Source organism: Podarcis bocagei (assembly GCF_964188305.1).
Source record: "Podarcis bocagei genome assembly, chromosome: 7".
NCBI classification, from domain to species: domain Eukaryota; kingdom Metazoa; phylum Chordata; class Lepidosauria; order Squamata; family Lacertidae; genus Podarcis; species Podarcis bocagei.
This window is the reverse complement of record NC_138132.1, coordinates 77,671,946-77,685,777: the sequence shown is the minus strand read 5'-3', so window position 1 is coordinate 77,685,777 and position 13,832 is coordinate 77,671,946. Positions and strand designations below refer to the sequence as shown.

At 44.1% G+C, this 13,832-nt stretch overlaps 1 protein-coding gene across 3 annotated transcripts in view; it reads left to right on the top strand.

Annotated features, from left to right (window-relative positions):
- CLSTN1 (calsyntenin 1) overlaps positions 1-13,832 on the top strand; it is a 63,238-nt gene that overhangs the window by 32,178 nt on the left and 17,228 nt on the right. For 2 of the 3 annotated variants that reach the window (XM_081201467.1, XM_081201465.1), the window contains exons 3-8: positions 1,509-1,538; positions 3,159-3,354; positions 7,235-7,443; positions 8,753-8,902; positions 10,046-10,231; positions 12,121-12,369. In XM_081201467.1, the coding sequence (XP_081057593.1) occupies positions 1,509-1,538; positions 3,159-3,354; positions 7,235-7,443; positions 8,753-8,902; positions 10,046-10,231; positions 12,121-12,369 (1,020 nt within the window). The remainder of the gene's footprint in view (positions 1-1,508; positions 1,539-3,158; positions 3,355-7,234; positions 7,444-8,752; positions 8,903-10,045; positions 10,232-12,120; positions 12,370-13,832) is intronic. The other variant, XM_081201466.1, reaches the window with a different exon arrangement.

Sequence of the window (13,832 nt, the reverse complement as noted above, 5' to 3'; positions counted from 1 at the left end):
TCTGGCAGCAGCAGTTGCACAGCCTGGTGGCCAGCTGAGCTAGAGATGCAGGCTGCCATGGTTCAACATTCAGCAAACGCTTTGTCAGCCCACTTTGCACCCTGCTGAGCTTTCTCTGCAGCCGTGCCTTCCTAATGCTTGTTGGGCAAGACCTGACACATTTGTTCCCCATGGTGTGGTTTGCTGTCCTGTAGCATAACAGACAGCAAGAGATGACTGCATAGTGTGTCTGACTAGATAGACCAGGAGTACATAACTCACAAGGGTAGAGCATCTGCTTTGCATGCAAAAGACCCAGGTTAAATTCTTTGGCTGGGAGAGACCCCTTCTTAAAATCCGGGAAAGATGCTGCCTGTCTGCAGACAACAAAGAGCCACAATAGACAAACCAACTCAGTATAATAATAATAATTTATAATAACTTATTATTTATACCCTGCCCATCTGGCTGGACTTCCCTAGCCACTCTGGGCGGCATCCAACTAAATATTAAAATACAGTAATACATCAAACATTAAAAGCTTCCTTAAACAGGGCTGCCTTCAGATGTCTTCTAAAAGTTGGGTAGTTGTTGTTCTCTTTGACATCTGGTGGGACGGCGTTCCACAGGGCGGGCACCACTACCGAGAAAGCCCTCTGCCTGGTTCCCTGTAATTTGGTTGCTCGCAGTGAGGGAACTGCCAGAAGGCCCTCGGCACTGGACCTCAGTGTCTGGGTAGAACAATGGGGGTGGCAGCTCCCTTTGTTTCTATGAGGTTATGTTTCTAATCTCCAGCCTGTGGGCCAACCTTTACCTACCATGCTGTTCCTGGAAAATCACACCCATTTCCTCTGCCCTTCAAGCCTCATTCCCTACCTACACACCTCCAGTTTTTCTTTCTTAGTCTGCTGGTGTTGGATGCCCTGCCTTTGTACCTTCCCTGTGTCCCAGAATTGCTTTCAGAGTCCTCCATCTGCCCCCTTGTGGGATCCCCTCCCCTGTGGAATTCTTAATCCCAGGCAAACTGACAGCTTCACCTTCCCTCACAGAAGTCTAACTGCAGAATGTTTAGCACCTGGGCTGCTGCACATCCTGCACTGCCACATCAGCTCAACCAGTCAAGTATTGAAGGCTTCCCTGCTACAAGTAAATATGATATTGATACAATAGGCAATGTATTGGGGTGGCTGTGGGACTTGGTCCTAGGTAAGTTGGCATAGGATGGCAACCCAGATCTCTTTTAAATATAGATATAGTTCAGAACAAGTATGTAAACTGCAAAGTACTGGAAGAAGGAAATGAGTGATGTTGAAAATGTGTTAACGTGAAATGGCATCTTTGGTGTCTCTGTACTTGAAAGAAAGGAGTAAGGTGAAGACCTGGTTCTGACCATTTGATTGTGATTTTTTTAAAAGAGAAATGTTCGAAGGTTTTCTGTGTAAATGTCTACATCTTTGACCTTTTCCTTATTTGCTCCCTTTTCAGTCTTTCCTGTATTACTGACTTGGGTTTATCTTTTCTCCCTTTAGAGAGTTTTGAGGTGACAGTCACCAAAGAAGGTGATAAAGGGTTCTTTCTATCCCCCTTTTATGAATATTAACCCACTAACTTTGGTTATGAAATGGGGAATCAGCACTTAAACAGAAGATCCTGTCATGCTCTTTGACCCCATTTTATTATCCCAGTTTTTTCCTCCCCGACCCCACCACCCTCAAAATATATTGATAGAAAAATGTTATGTAACCAACCCTTGGCTAGAAATATCGGTAAATCAGACATCCATTTGAACTGTGCAGTTTAATACCTAGGCTGTGTATAGTTCTGGTAAATGTGTTTTCTGAGCGTTTTCTCTAATAGTTTCCCTTTCTGGGGGGTGTTCTAGTCATATATTGAAACAAAACTTTTGCCAACTGAAGCAATGAATTGTATACTGCATACCAGCAATTCATGGTATAGATTGTTGGTCACTTTGTATACAACTAAGCTGGATACAACTAAGCTGGACTTAGTTGTAGCCCATGCAGGTATAATAGTTGTAATCTTGGAGATGGAGATACCCACAAACATGTTTATTCTTTCAGCCTCCCTTGCCTTCCAGCTTTCCTTCCCTTTTCAGAGCTAACCATGGTGCTTGGTTACATCTGTACTGAAGCAACAATGGTTAGTTTCAAAGTGGTATAACCACTGTAGGCTTGCACACTCTAGTTTGAAACTTAACTGCGCTTGTAGTATTAGTGGAGATGTAACTCTGTGCTATGGTTAGCTCTGAAAAGGAGAGAGAGACGGCAATTATGTGCAAGAAGGAAGTCGAGGAGAAAGAGAGTGTGAGCAGGTGGGGGGTATCCTGAATCTCACAACCGTAGGCACAACAGTAGAAATAGTTTGTCCTTGCACTGGGCCTATATCACTCTCTCCTATTTATGTTATGGTTTAGGGCTGAACCACAAAGTAAGAGTATAGAGGACAGTTCTAAGTTAGTAGGTTGAAATGGATGCCTGAAAAAGTTGGTATTTCTACCTTTTCTCATTCAGTAGTTCATTCTGATTCCCTGACTTTTTTTTTTTTAAACACCAGGTACATTGCACAGGAAGACTTTGTCCTTTTGATCAATTGACAGAATTTATGTTAATTGTGGTGCTGAATCTTCTATATATCTTGAAGCTTTTCTTTCCATCTTTTCCCCCTGTTCCCTCTCCTGACTTTGTAACGGCGCATTATAACCTCTTGCTCTGGTCAATATCCAGCAAAGCTGCCCAGCTATTTCCCAGTAGCTTGGCATAGAAGATACCTCCCCCAACCTGTGGCCTTGGCTGTTCGCTCCCCTAAGATCTCTTACTCTTTTGCCCTAGAGTGCATCTCAAGTACTCCTGTGAAATGCCTGTCTACATCTCTCTTTCTCTCTCTTTTTGTATTCCTGCATGAATGGATGCAAAGTAAAAAAACCAGTTGCTTGGAAAGCAAAATGTATGCCTTTTTATTTTTATTTTAAAAACAAAGTTCCCGGAACTCACCCATCTTTAAAAGCACAGTTGCCTCTTTGCTTTGTCCACAGACCCTCACAAACCCCTGGCTGCACACACATACAATTGCATTTAAAAAGCAAAACAAAAAAAACCCACCCCGCTGTTTCATGCTTTGTTACCTGGAAATGCTAACTGGAGTTACTTTGAATCTCATAGGTGAGATTTGTGGGTTTAAAATCCATGGCCAAAATGTCCCTTTTGAAGCGGTGGTGGTGGATAAATCCACTGGGGAGGGGATGATCCGATCCAAAGAGAAACTGGACTGTGAGCTGCAGAAGGACTACACGTTCACCATCCAGGCCTATGATTGTGGGAAGGGCCCAGACGGAGCAAATATGAAGAAATCCCACAAGTAAGTACAGCGTGGGAGAGAGGGAGGTGGGAGGCTCTGATTTAGGGATCTTTTTTCCCTCCTGACAGGATGCGGTTACTTCTTCTTTGCAGTCTGCAAACACTGGCGACAGTGATAGATGCTCAATGGGTGGTCTTGGTACCAGAAGTGTTCCCAGCTGCACCCAGTCCCTAAATTGCATTGATCTGCCCATACATTACCTGCTTGATTAAAATCATTCTGCCACATTCATAAGCTGCCTGTTTGCCAGTGCATTCAAGGCCGTTTGCAGTCGTAAACAATGATTTGGGTTTTAATAATAAACGTGGGGTAGGAGGGAAAGAGGTAAATAAAGGTATGTTCAGTGGTAGAGTATCTGCTTTGCATGCAGAAGGTCCCGCCCCAGCATCTCCTGATAGGGCTTAGGTAGAGACACTCTGTCTGAAACCCTAGAGAGCTGCTGCCAGTCAGTATGGACTATACCAGGCTTCCTCAACCTCGGCCCTCCAGATGTTTTGAGACTACAATTCCCATCATCCCTGACCACTTGTCCTGCTAGCTGGGGATCATGGGAGTTGTAAGCCAAAAGCATCTGGAGATTGAGGAAGCCTGGACTATACTATACCCCCCAACATTCCTCAGATGAAAATAGGGACAGTCTATTCTGCATTGTTATCACTGCTTGAGCATTGACAAAAGTTATTAGAGATTCTCTTTTTCCCTCAGGCTTCCCTAAATGCAATGCATAAATTCTAAGATTTCTGTGCTTAAAATACAGCAGTTCTGTGTGTTTCCTCTAATAGATGAAACCAGTTGTTCCATCTAGCTCAGTATTGTCTACACTGACTGGCAGAGGCTCTCACGGGTTTCAGGCAAGGGAGTCTTTTCCAGCACTATCTGGAAATTCCAGGGATTGATCCTTCCTTCGGGCCTTCTGTATGCAAAGTGGGATCTCTATCACTAGGCTATGGCCCTTTCCCAAATGCCTTCCCATACCTTGGGTTGCGCGTTTTCCGGTTACGGACATGCCGAAACCCGGAAGTACCGAAACAGGTTATTTCTGGGTTTCGGCGCATGCGCAGAAGCACCGAGTTGCGTCACGCGCGTGCGCAGACGTGGCGCTACGGGTTGCGAACGTGCCTCCCGCACGGATCACGTTCGCAACCCGAGGTTCCACTGTATTTCATCACTTTGCTTTCATTTTTTAAAAATACAACTTTTATTGAGTTTCAGGACAAACACAGAAAATATACAGAATAAAAACTGTGCTGTATTCAGAACTCAAAAACATTGGTTCCCCTTCCCACCCAGGATCCACTGACTCTCTTCCCTAGAGAGCTTAATGTCATCAGCACACCCAAAGCCTCTTCATAGTACTTGGTTACAGCAGGACCAGACAGATTAAAGGGATTCAGTACATACACCTGTCATGCCTAAAAGAGCCAGATGCGTATTGGGTTGGAACAAGGTTTAGATCTCTAAATCCGTAGTCACATCCCATTCTCTAAGATGTACCTCTTGGATTTGCTCCTGTGCATATCTTGTACAGCTTGGGCAGGGTGCTGCTGCTGACACCCAGCTGCTCTCCAGCCTCTTAACATGGTCCAGAAGGCTTTGGTTGATGGGCAGCCTAAGAATGGAATGGATGAATGAAAGCATCAGTGCTCTTCTCCAATACACAGAAGTGGGCCATGATACTGTAGACCCTTTAATATGTTGTATGGAACAGGCCCGTCCTGGATGTGCAGTATACATAATCCATTTTTTCCCGGCATGCAAAAATTCCCCCCTCTCCAGCACACAGCAGTCTTTATACACACTGTTCTCTTTCACATGTCCGCAAAGCTGGCCAAAAGCATTTGTTCATTGATGGGAAACAAAACAGTGGGTTCAAGGAATCTAAAATATGTAGTGGACCTTTTTGTACACCTACTTAGGCTCCCGCTGAAAAGAAAACTCTTGTGTGAATGAGGCTGATGCTCTGTATATCATAACTTCAGTGGCTAGAATACTTTATGCAAAGGCGTGGGGTGGAAGCCTAATAAACTATATCTAATAAAGCATGGGAGCAGGTAAATATTGGTAAGCTAACAGATATGTTATGGGGGTAGAGAAGTTGAGAGAGAGAATAATCCATGGAACCAAGTAACTTAATATCTCAAAAGAGAGATGGGAATTTCAGGACAGGGAATTGATTACATGTGTTTATGAGGACATAAAATTAATACAAATGAGGAAAAGTCAAAAGCTTTAAACAAAATGAAGAACAAGTCAGACATCAGCCCCAAGTATCCTTTTTTAACTCTTATATTTATTCTAGCTCTGTAATAGTAAAATTATTTAATTCTATGCAAGTTTTGAAATTAAAGGCTTTAAATATTGCTGTTCGATTGTATGAAATAATAATGTTTATTTATTTTTTAAATGAAACTGGTGCTCCAGACAGCGTTTGCATTTCCAAAGCTCAATTCCCCATTGATTTATTCTGTGTTTTGCTTACTGATAAGGGTTACACGTTTTTGTAATAACTTTTGAGTACAAGAGGCAGTCTCAGGTATTCTTTATAGGTTTTCCTATTAAATATAAGCTATTGTAGTCATCTTTATGGTGGCAAATTTTCATGCCTTTAAGAAATGAGCTCACTTGGCCTTTACTTCAATAAATCTTGAGTTGTAATAAAAGCTATCAAATCTGGCTGACCAGGCCAATTGCCCTGTCTTTATTCAGTTCCCGTGATTCATTAGATGCCATTTATAGTAGGGAAAATAAATGACCGGCACCACATTTGCAAAGCCTGAGACATGAGAGTAGCTTTGGATGTTCCATGGAGGGACAGCGAGTGCCTTTCAAACCCTATTCTTCTTTATCTCTGTTTAATGTGCATTAGAGATGCAAGGCATTACTTGTTCCTTTGCCCCATTGTGCCTTCTTGAAACTGCTCCGTTGCTTGCTGCCAGGCATGTAACTCCTAGGTGCTTGAAGCTGAAAACTCCAGACAGCTGTGTTGCTCGTCCTCTGACGGGGAAACGATAGCACTCCCATCTGTGTCTTCCTCCCTAGTACAGAGGTAGTCCAACATTGTGTCCTCCAGATGTTGCATTGCAGCAAGACTCTTAGCAACTTGGCTCTGCAAGGAACCCACAGTGCATACTTATACTATGCAGCCCCCTGCCACAGGGGGCAGTGATGGCCACCAGCTTGAATGGAGGGCAGCATGTTGTCTGCCTTTGCCCAAGTAGATAGAAGAGCCCTGGGGAGTGTGGGATCAGTGGATGATTTCCTGTGGGTTGATCTAAAAAAACAAACAAGCTGCATTTTGATTACTCTCCCGTGTACTGGAACAGCTAGAAAGATAAAGTAGGCAGTTGGTTGAAATCACGTCTCGGACTTGGACTCCTTATCTACCCACACATTAGTAGCCTCCGTGTTTCAATAATAATAATAATAATAATAATAATAATAATAATAATAATAATAAACAGCTGTTGTTTTAATGTATTTATATTCTACCTTTCTCCTAGTTCAGAATTCAAGGTGGCTTATAACATTTAAAAACATCACTATAAAATACAGAGTAATAAAAGTGAGCTAGTTGAAAAGCAATAGTTAAAATACATTAAAGCACATTTAAAACCAGCATTGAAATACGGTTTGCCCTGACAGCGGCCCAGTGGTCAGCATCTTCTGCATCTTAGTTTTCTAAGGGCTATCTGAATAATGGGAATAATGGTGGTCTTGCAGGGGTGAAAGGCAAACATGCAGGTTCGGAGTTGCAGAATCTTTTTAGAACACTAATACTATTCTGTAAGCCATAACTGGTTGATTGCTAGAGAATGTAGTTGGCTCACTTTTTGTTTTGACTCTGCTGAATGCCAATAATTGGCTGCTACTCTGTCTCCAGAGCAACGGTGCATATCCAGGTGAATGATGTCAATGAGTATGCCCCGGTGTTTAAAGAGAAGTCCTACAAAGCCGCCGTTATTGAGGGCAAGAGGTACGACAACATCCTGAAAGTGGAAGCAGTGGATGCCGACTGCTCTCCCCAGTTCAGCCAGATTTGCAGCTATGAAATCGTCACACCAGATGTTCCCTTTGCTATTGACAAGGATGGTAAGTAGGACTATTGACTATGTGTGTGTTTATACAGGGGTAGTGTCCATTTCACCCTGCTCCATAAAAGCATTTAAATCTGGCATTTTTTATTTTTTGAGATTTTGGAAGGGGGGGAAAAAAGCTCAACAACTGTCTGGAAATGTGGCAACCCTATACTAGGACTAACATTAGATACAAACGAGAGATGAGGAATCTGTTGCCCTCTACGAGCTCCCATCAGACTCAGCCAGTGTGGCCAGTGATCAGGGATGATAGAAATTGTAGTCCAACATCTGGAGGACCCACACCTTCCTCATCCCTGATGCAACAGAACAAAATACCTCTTTTCATTGGTGCTTCAAATTTTCAGCCTACAAAACAGGAGTATTTCAAACTTTGTTCTCGAAAGCTTTGGAACTGGTCGTGTGCTTGTCATAGGCTACTATAGGAGATCAGGTGTGTGTCTAAGGAAAGTTGGAAAAAGACTTAATGTCTCTCTGCTGCCCATCCTGCCCTGTGATGAAAAGTCACAGGGGAGGGATGGACACATTCCACAGCAGAGGTTCTCAAACCGCTGAAGAGGCTAAAGAGGCCTAGTGCCCGCAATTTTCTCAGCGGTTTTATTGTGACACAGGAGCTGTAGACTGAAAAACATTGTTAAAACACACACATCCTTTGATTTATGGAACAAAAAAAGTGCATTAAGTTATCTATTGAGGTTCCCGGTGAGCGGTCTGCAGCAACTTTTGAGAACCGTCATTCTAGAGTACCCTGGACTCTTTAAGTTCACTTCATGCAAGAGGCACAACTGCTTGGTTAGTGTCTTGTTTATTTAGTGCATTTATATCCCACCTTTTCCTCCCAAAGAGCTCTAAGTGGTATACATGGTTCTCCCCCTCCTCATTTAATTCCCTCAACAATCCTGTGAGGCAAGTTAGGCTGAGATACACTGACACGCTCCAAGGGTCACCTGGTGAGCTTCATAGCTGAGCTGGGATTTGAACCCTGGTCTCCCAAGTCCTAGTCCAGCACTCTTAAGCACTACAGCACACTGTAGGCTGAGCACTGCAAAACACTCTTTAGCACAGAAGATTTGATGGCAAAATAAATACTGGATTATCTACGTGCATTTTTTGTTTGCTTTCTGTTGCTTCTCTACGCGTTCCCACTGCTTCTCGAACCCATTCACCAAGAAAATTCTCCTATAACTTGGCATAGGCATCCCAAGTAAATTTTTATTCACAACTTCTCCACCCCCTCAACCTTTTCAGTGCACCAGCTTGTTTGTTTTTGAAAAAAAACACAAACGCTTTCCTCCCGCTGTCAGGTTACATTAAGAACACAGAGAAGCTGAACTACGGCAAGGAGCACCAGTATAAGCTCACCGTGACAGCCTATGACTGCGGGAAGAAGAGAGCTGCTGAGGACGTGCTGGTGAAGATCACCATTAAACCTACATGCAAGCCAGGCTGGCAAGGTTAGTGCTGTTCCCCACCCACCCAATGCAGCGTTACAGCAGTGAAATGCTTTCCAGTGCATATTACCAGTACCCTTTTTTGGGAGAAAGGTGGTGTTGAGAGTGTTGGCAGAGCAGCTGTAGGTGTCCCTGGAAGACACTTCCTACTTGGATCCGCTTCAATCTGGGTTTAGGCCTGGTGGATCCAGGGTCTAGTCAACCCATGCAGAGGGGAGTGGGGTTCTGGCCATCCTGAATGAGGCAGTGATCTAACCCACTCCTGAAAATAGTAACGGTACCGCTCTGTTCTGTCTTGTTCAGTCCCCACCTGGAGTTTCATGTCCAGTTCTGGGCACCACAATTTAAGAGCAATATTGACAAGTTGGGACTGTGTGCACAGGAGGGCAACAAAGATGATAAAGGGTCTGGAAACCAAACCTTGTGAGGAACAACTGAGGGAGTTGGGTATGTTTAGTCTGGAGAGGAAGAGATTAAGAGGTGATATGATAGCCACCTTCAGATATCTGAAGGGCTGGCAGTGTCACATGGAAGACAGTGCAAGCTTGTTTTCTGCTGCTCCAGAGGGTGGGGCCCGAACCAAAGGATTCAAATGACAATGCAGGAGATTCCGACTAAACATTAGGAAGAACTTTTTGAGGGTAGGAGCTGTTAATCGGTGGAATGTATTTCCTGGGAAAGTGGTGGACTCTCCTTCATTGGAGGTTTTTAAACCGAGGTTGGATGGTCATCTGTCAGAGATTCTTTAGCTGTGATTCCTGCATTACAGGGGGTTGGACTTAGATGACCCTTAGGGTCCCTTCCTACTCTAGAAAAGCCTGTTGGTTTGTGACAACTACCACCCAGTTCCCAATACTACCCATCCCTCCCTTTAGGAAAGGTGTTTGAGAGGGTTGTGGCAAGTAATTGCAGTTACTCTTGGAAGAAAAAGATCATTTGGACCCATTTCAGTTCTCAGTTCAGGCCCGGTTGTAATAGGAAGTAAAATATTTTTAGTTCCTAACTCATCACCTTTGTCCTTCTGAGGCTGTGGTTTTGTACTTCTTTATATTCTCTGCTTTCTTTTAAAATTGGATTGATTGAGGTACGAGGGTTTGCTAATGGATCTTTACTGTTCTCCCCTACCCCCTCTATTTATGACTTCAGGCTGGAGCAAAAGAATGGAGTACGAACCTGGAACTGGCTCTCTCGCTCTCTTTCCCAACATCCATCTGGAGACATGTGATGAGCCCATCACCTCCGTGCAGGCCACAGTTGAGCTGGAGACCAACCATATCGGGAAGGGCTGTGACCGAGATACTTACTCTGAGAAATCCCTTCACAGGCTCTGTGGTAAGTTCCTTTGGTCTGACTTAGGCCTATCAAAAATCCATGCCTTCCTTTTATTTTTATCTCATTTCAAATAGTTAGTGCAAAATCTGCATAACCAAACCCCCACAAATCAGTATTTTTAAAATCTTAAAACTTTATAAAATTAAACTATTTTGCTGTTGTTGTTGTCATCTGTCTGTCTCGAGAGACAACAGAGTGCATTTCCAGGAGTAAAGTCAGACTGCTGAGTCAGCAGCACCAAAGGTGGTGCAAGCCTGGGAGACCTGGGATGCCCAGAAAACAAGACCCCCCTCTTGGTCTTGCTGGTGTGATCCAAAGGAAAGCAGAGCAATACATTTGGCACCAGCTTAGCTGCAGGACTTGCCAGAAGTACAAGGCGCTATTCAACCATCTTAGGGACTTCACTTCTGATTTCTGTAGAGTTTACTCCATAGTCTTTTCTTCTCCTGAAGATATTCCGCAAGGCAACAGAGGTATAGGATCAGAGTTTTATTTCTAAGGTTTATTTCTTCCCAGGTTGACGAGCCCCATCTGCCCCTATAATACAACTAGAATAAATATTATGGATGGAAGTAACTATTCTTAATAAAAGGAGCAGATACTTCATCTGGTGTCTGTAACTTCGTTTTGTTTGAAGCCCTCAGCTTTTCTTTTAAGTGCATTTATTTCATTTACTTTGTACAGTAGGCTATTTTCTAAACACACAAATGCATACTTCTCTGTCCTCCTTCCATGCAAGCAAAGAGTCAAAAGACACATTTCCAGCCAGGCAAAAACACTGAGTGAGTGTGTGAAGCAAAACCAGTGAGACAGATAGCCTGGAGAGGGTCCTATGGGTCAGATAGAGAACCCTGGAGGGCTGCATTTGGCCCCCCGGGTCTGAGGTTCCCCATCCCTGTTGTAAGCATTGACAGACCAGAGGTGGAGGAAGGTGGGCGCTTCCCTTTAGCATGTGGCCTTTAAAACAAAGAGGATAACTCATTTATTTGTGTTACTGGTTTATAACCCTCCCTTTTTTGTTGGTGTGCTGGAAGTGGCGAATGCACATCACCACTGGCACGAAATATCAGTGTGAAATTATAGTAGTCTTTATCTGTTGCGTGTGAGTTGGTCTTTTCATCATCAGCTAGCCCACAAGTCTTTATTCACAGCTTCTGCTGTCTGCCTCCTCTGGGAAAGACCAGAACTAGGCCATAAACAGTGCAGAAGGCCAGAAGAGGCAGGTGCAAACCTGCACCTATATCCCTAATAGTGTTGTATTATTCTCTCTTAACTGTAAGCTCCTTTGGGAGCCAATCTTGGCTGCATAGCATGGTGTCAGTATCTTTACAAACAATTCCCAGTGCAAGCTCTTGAGAGATGGCTTTGGTCTTCCTCCATGGCTCCTGTCAGCTGAACATTTCTCCAAGGGAACAAGCAACAATGGCAATTGTTAGGGCAGGGTTTGGTCCCTTCCCTTGCTCCTGAGAATTAAATAGCAGTGATGGCTCATGGAAGGCTGAGCTTGAGGAATTGGATGACAGAAGCCATATGAGAGGAGGGAGCTGTAAGTAGTGATGGAGCCTTCTTCAATTTGAAACAAGAACTCAACAAGAGAAGTGCCATTAGAGCGTAATGCAGTTCTCAACACAAAGTGCAGAGATGCTGAAGGCAGTGGAACCTGGTTATTTGCAAGTGGGTTAAATGGGGGGGGGGGCATTTTTAAAGCGGTGGGGGTCTGTCTAGCTCCACTACAGTGGACGTTCAGGAAACAATGCTGACTGAATTCTTGCTGCTAATTCTGTGAAAGCCTAGCATTTTTTCCTAACAACAGATATCACACACACAAAAATAAATGTGTTTCCTTTGTTGGCAGTCTGCTGTGACATAGTTGATGGTTTTAATTGCAGGTGCTTCCTCTGGAACAGCTGAGCTCCTTCCTCCTCCGAGCAGCACGGCAAACTGGACAATTGGCCTTCCGACTGACAACGGCCATGACAGCGACCAGGTCTTCGAGTTCAATGGCACCCAAGCCGTGAAGGTCCCAGACAACGTTGTCACCGTCAACATGAAAGAGCCTTTTGTGATTTCAGTGTGGATGAGGCATGGGCCTGGGGCCAGGGAGAAGGAGACCATCATCTGCAACTCAGACAAGACAGGTTGGAACGGATGGGGAAGGGAACCCTTGGGCTAAAAAATGGGGGCTTTTAGGACTGGCTGAACCATTGCAACGCCACAGAACATTAGCAAACATTCCAGGTTCTGTGAGTTGGAGGGAGGGAGAACCGGATTGCATCTGTGTAAGAATAGTTGCCCAGTGCTCACCATTGCTATTCCATTGTAATGTGGCAAAGGATGCTGCAGTCTGTTCTGATTTTGTGTGTTTGGTGTGGGTGAGGGGCAGGGTTGGTGGTGGTGGGTAAATGTATCTGATTCTTCATGTTAGTGGCAGTCAGAAGTGTGGAAGTTGCTGCATTCCAGTTTTCTCCAGCAGGTGTTGCAATATGATCCCTCAGTATGCTCATAAAAAATGAACTGTGTGCACAAAAGTCTTGATTGACATTTTCTGGGAAAACATGTTTTTCTCTTCTGTCCTGCGTTTCCCCTCCCTAATTTCTTTGTCGATAGCATCAGTCTTTGAATGATACCAACAGTACTCTGGAAGGTGGTATTGTGACGAAAGAGATGCGATCATTTGGGTTTTGTACATTGCACCTCAACAGTGCAGTAAGGAATTGCGTGTCTTGTCATCTTGAGGCTGAAGCAGCCATTTTGAGCACCTAAAACTTTGATCTCCCAAAACTTAACCTAGCCTTCCCTGAGACGTAGTTGAACTACAGCTCCCATCAGCCGCAGGCAGTCTAGCAAACAACATCTGGAGGACACCTTGGGAAAGGGCCTCTTCCTCCTTTTTGATCAGTCTCCACTTAATAAGAGGGAAAGATCAAGGCATATCAGTCAAAAGCTGGCTGTGTTCAAAAGTGCTCTCTTCAAGCAGAAGCTTCCATGCTTTCACTTAAAAGAATTGGGGTAAGGCCAACTTAAGACGCTTCCCTTAATTAAAAAGAGATCATCTGGGATCCTGAAAATAATTAGGTTGGAGATGAAGCTTTTAAAACATGGGTGAATTATTCCATTCATTCTTGGATGTGGTTCTGCAGAAGGATGCTCTCGGCCACAGAGAATTTGATTCCTGAGTACAGCAGATTTACATGACAGTTTTCTCTTATCTTGGTGGTAGTGGCTTAAAGATGGATTCATGTGAACGCATCCCTCAGTGTGTGTTGGTATTGGGGGCGTTGTGAATCTTTTCTGCCCCTTCCTCCCAGAGGGCTCCAAAAACCCCTGAACTCCGTGGCCAACTATTGTTGAGCAATCTGGATTTTTTTGCAGCTTGTCAAGCAAGTCTGTGCTCTTGAAATCCATTGTAATTCAGACCCTTTCCCAGAAACTAATTCCATGCTTTTCAGCACAGGGGAACTGTCATTAAATCCATGCACCCTTATCAGCAAAGTTGCTTTTCTGGGTCCCTTTCACACTGAATGGGGAAGCAGGGGTGCTCTTGTGTGAAAAGCCACCCCGGCTCCGAATTCCAGGCTGAAGGCTGTCACAAGACTAGCAA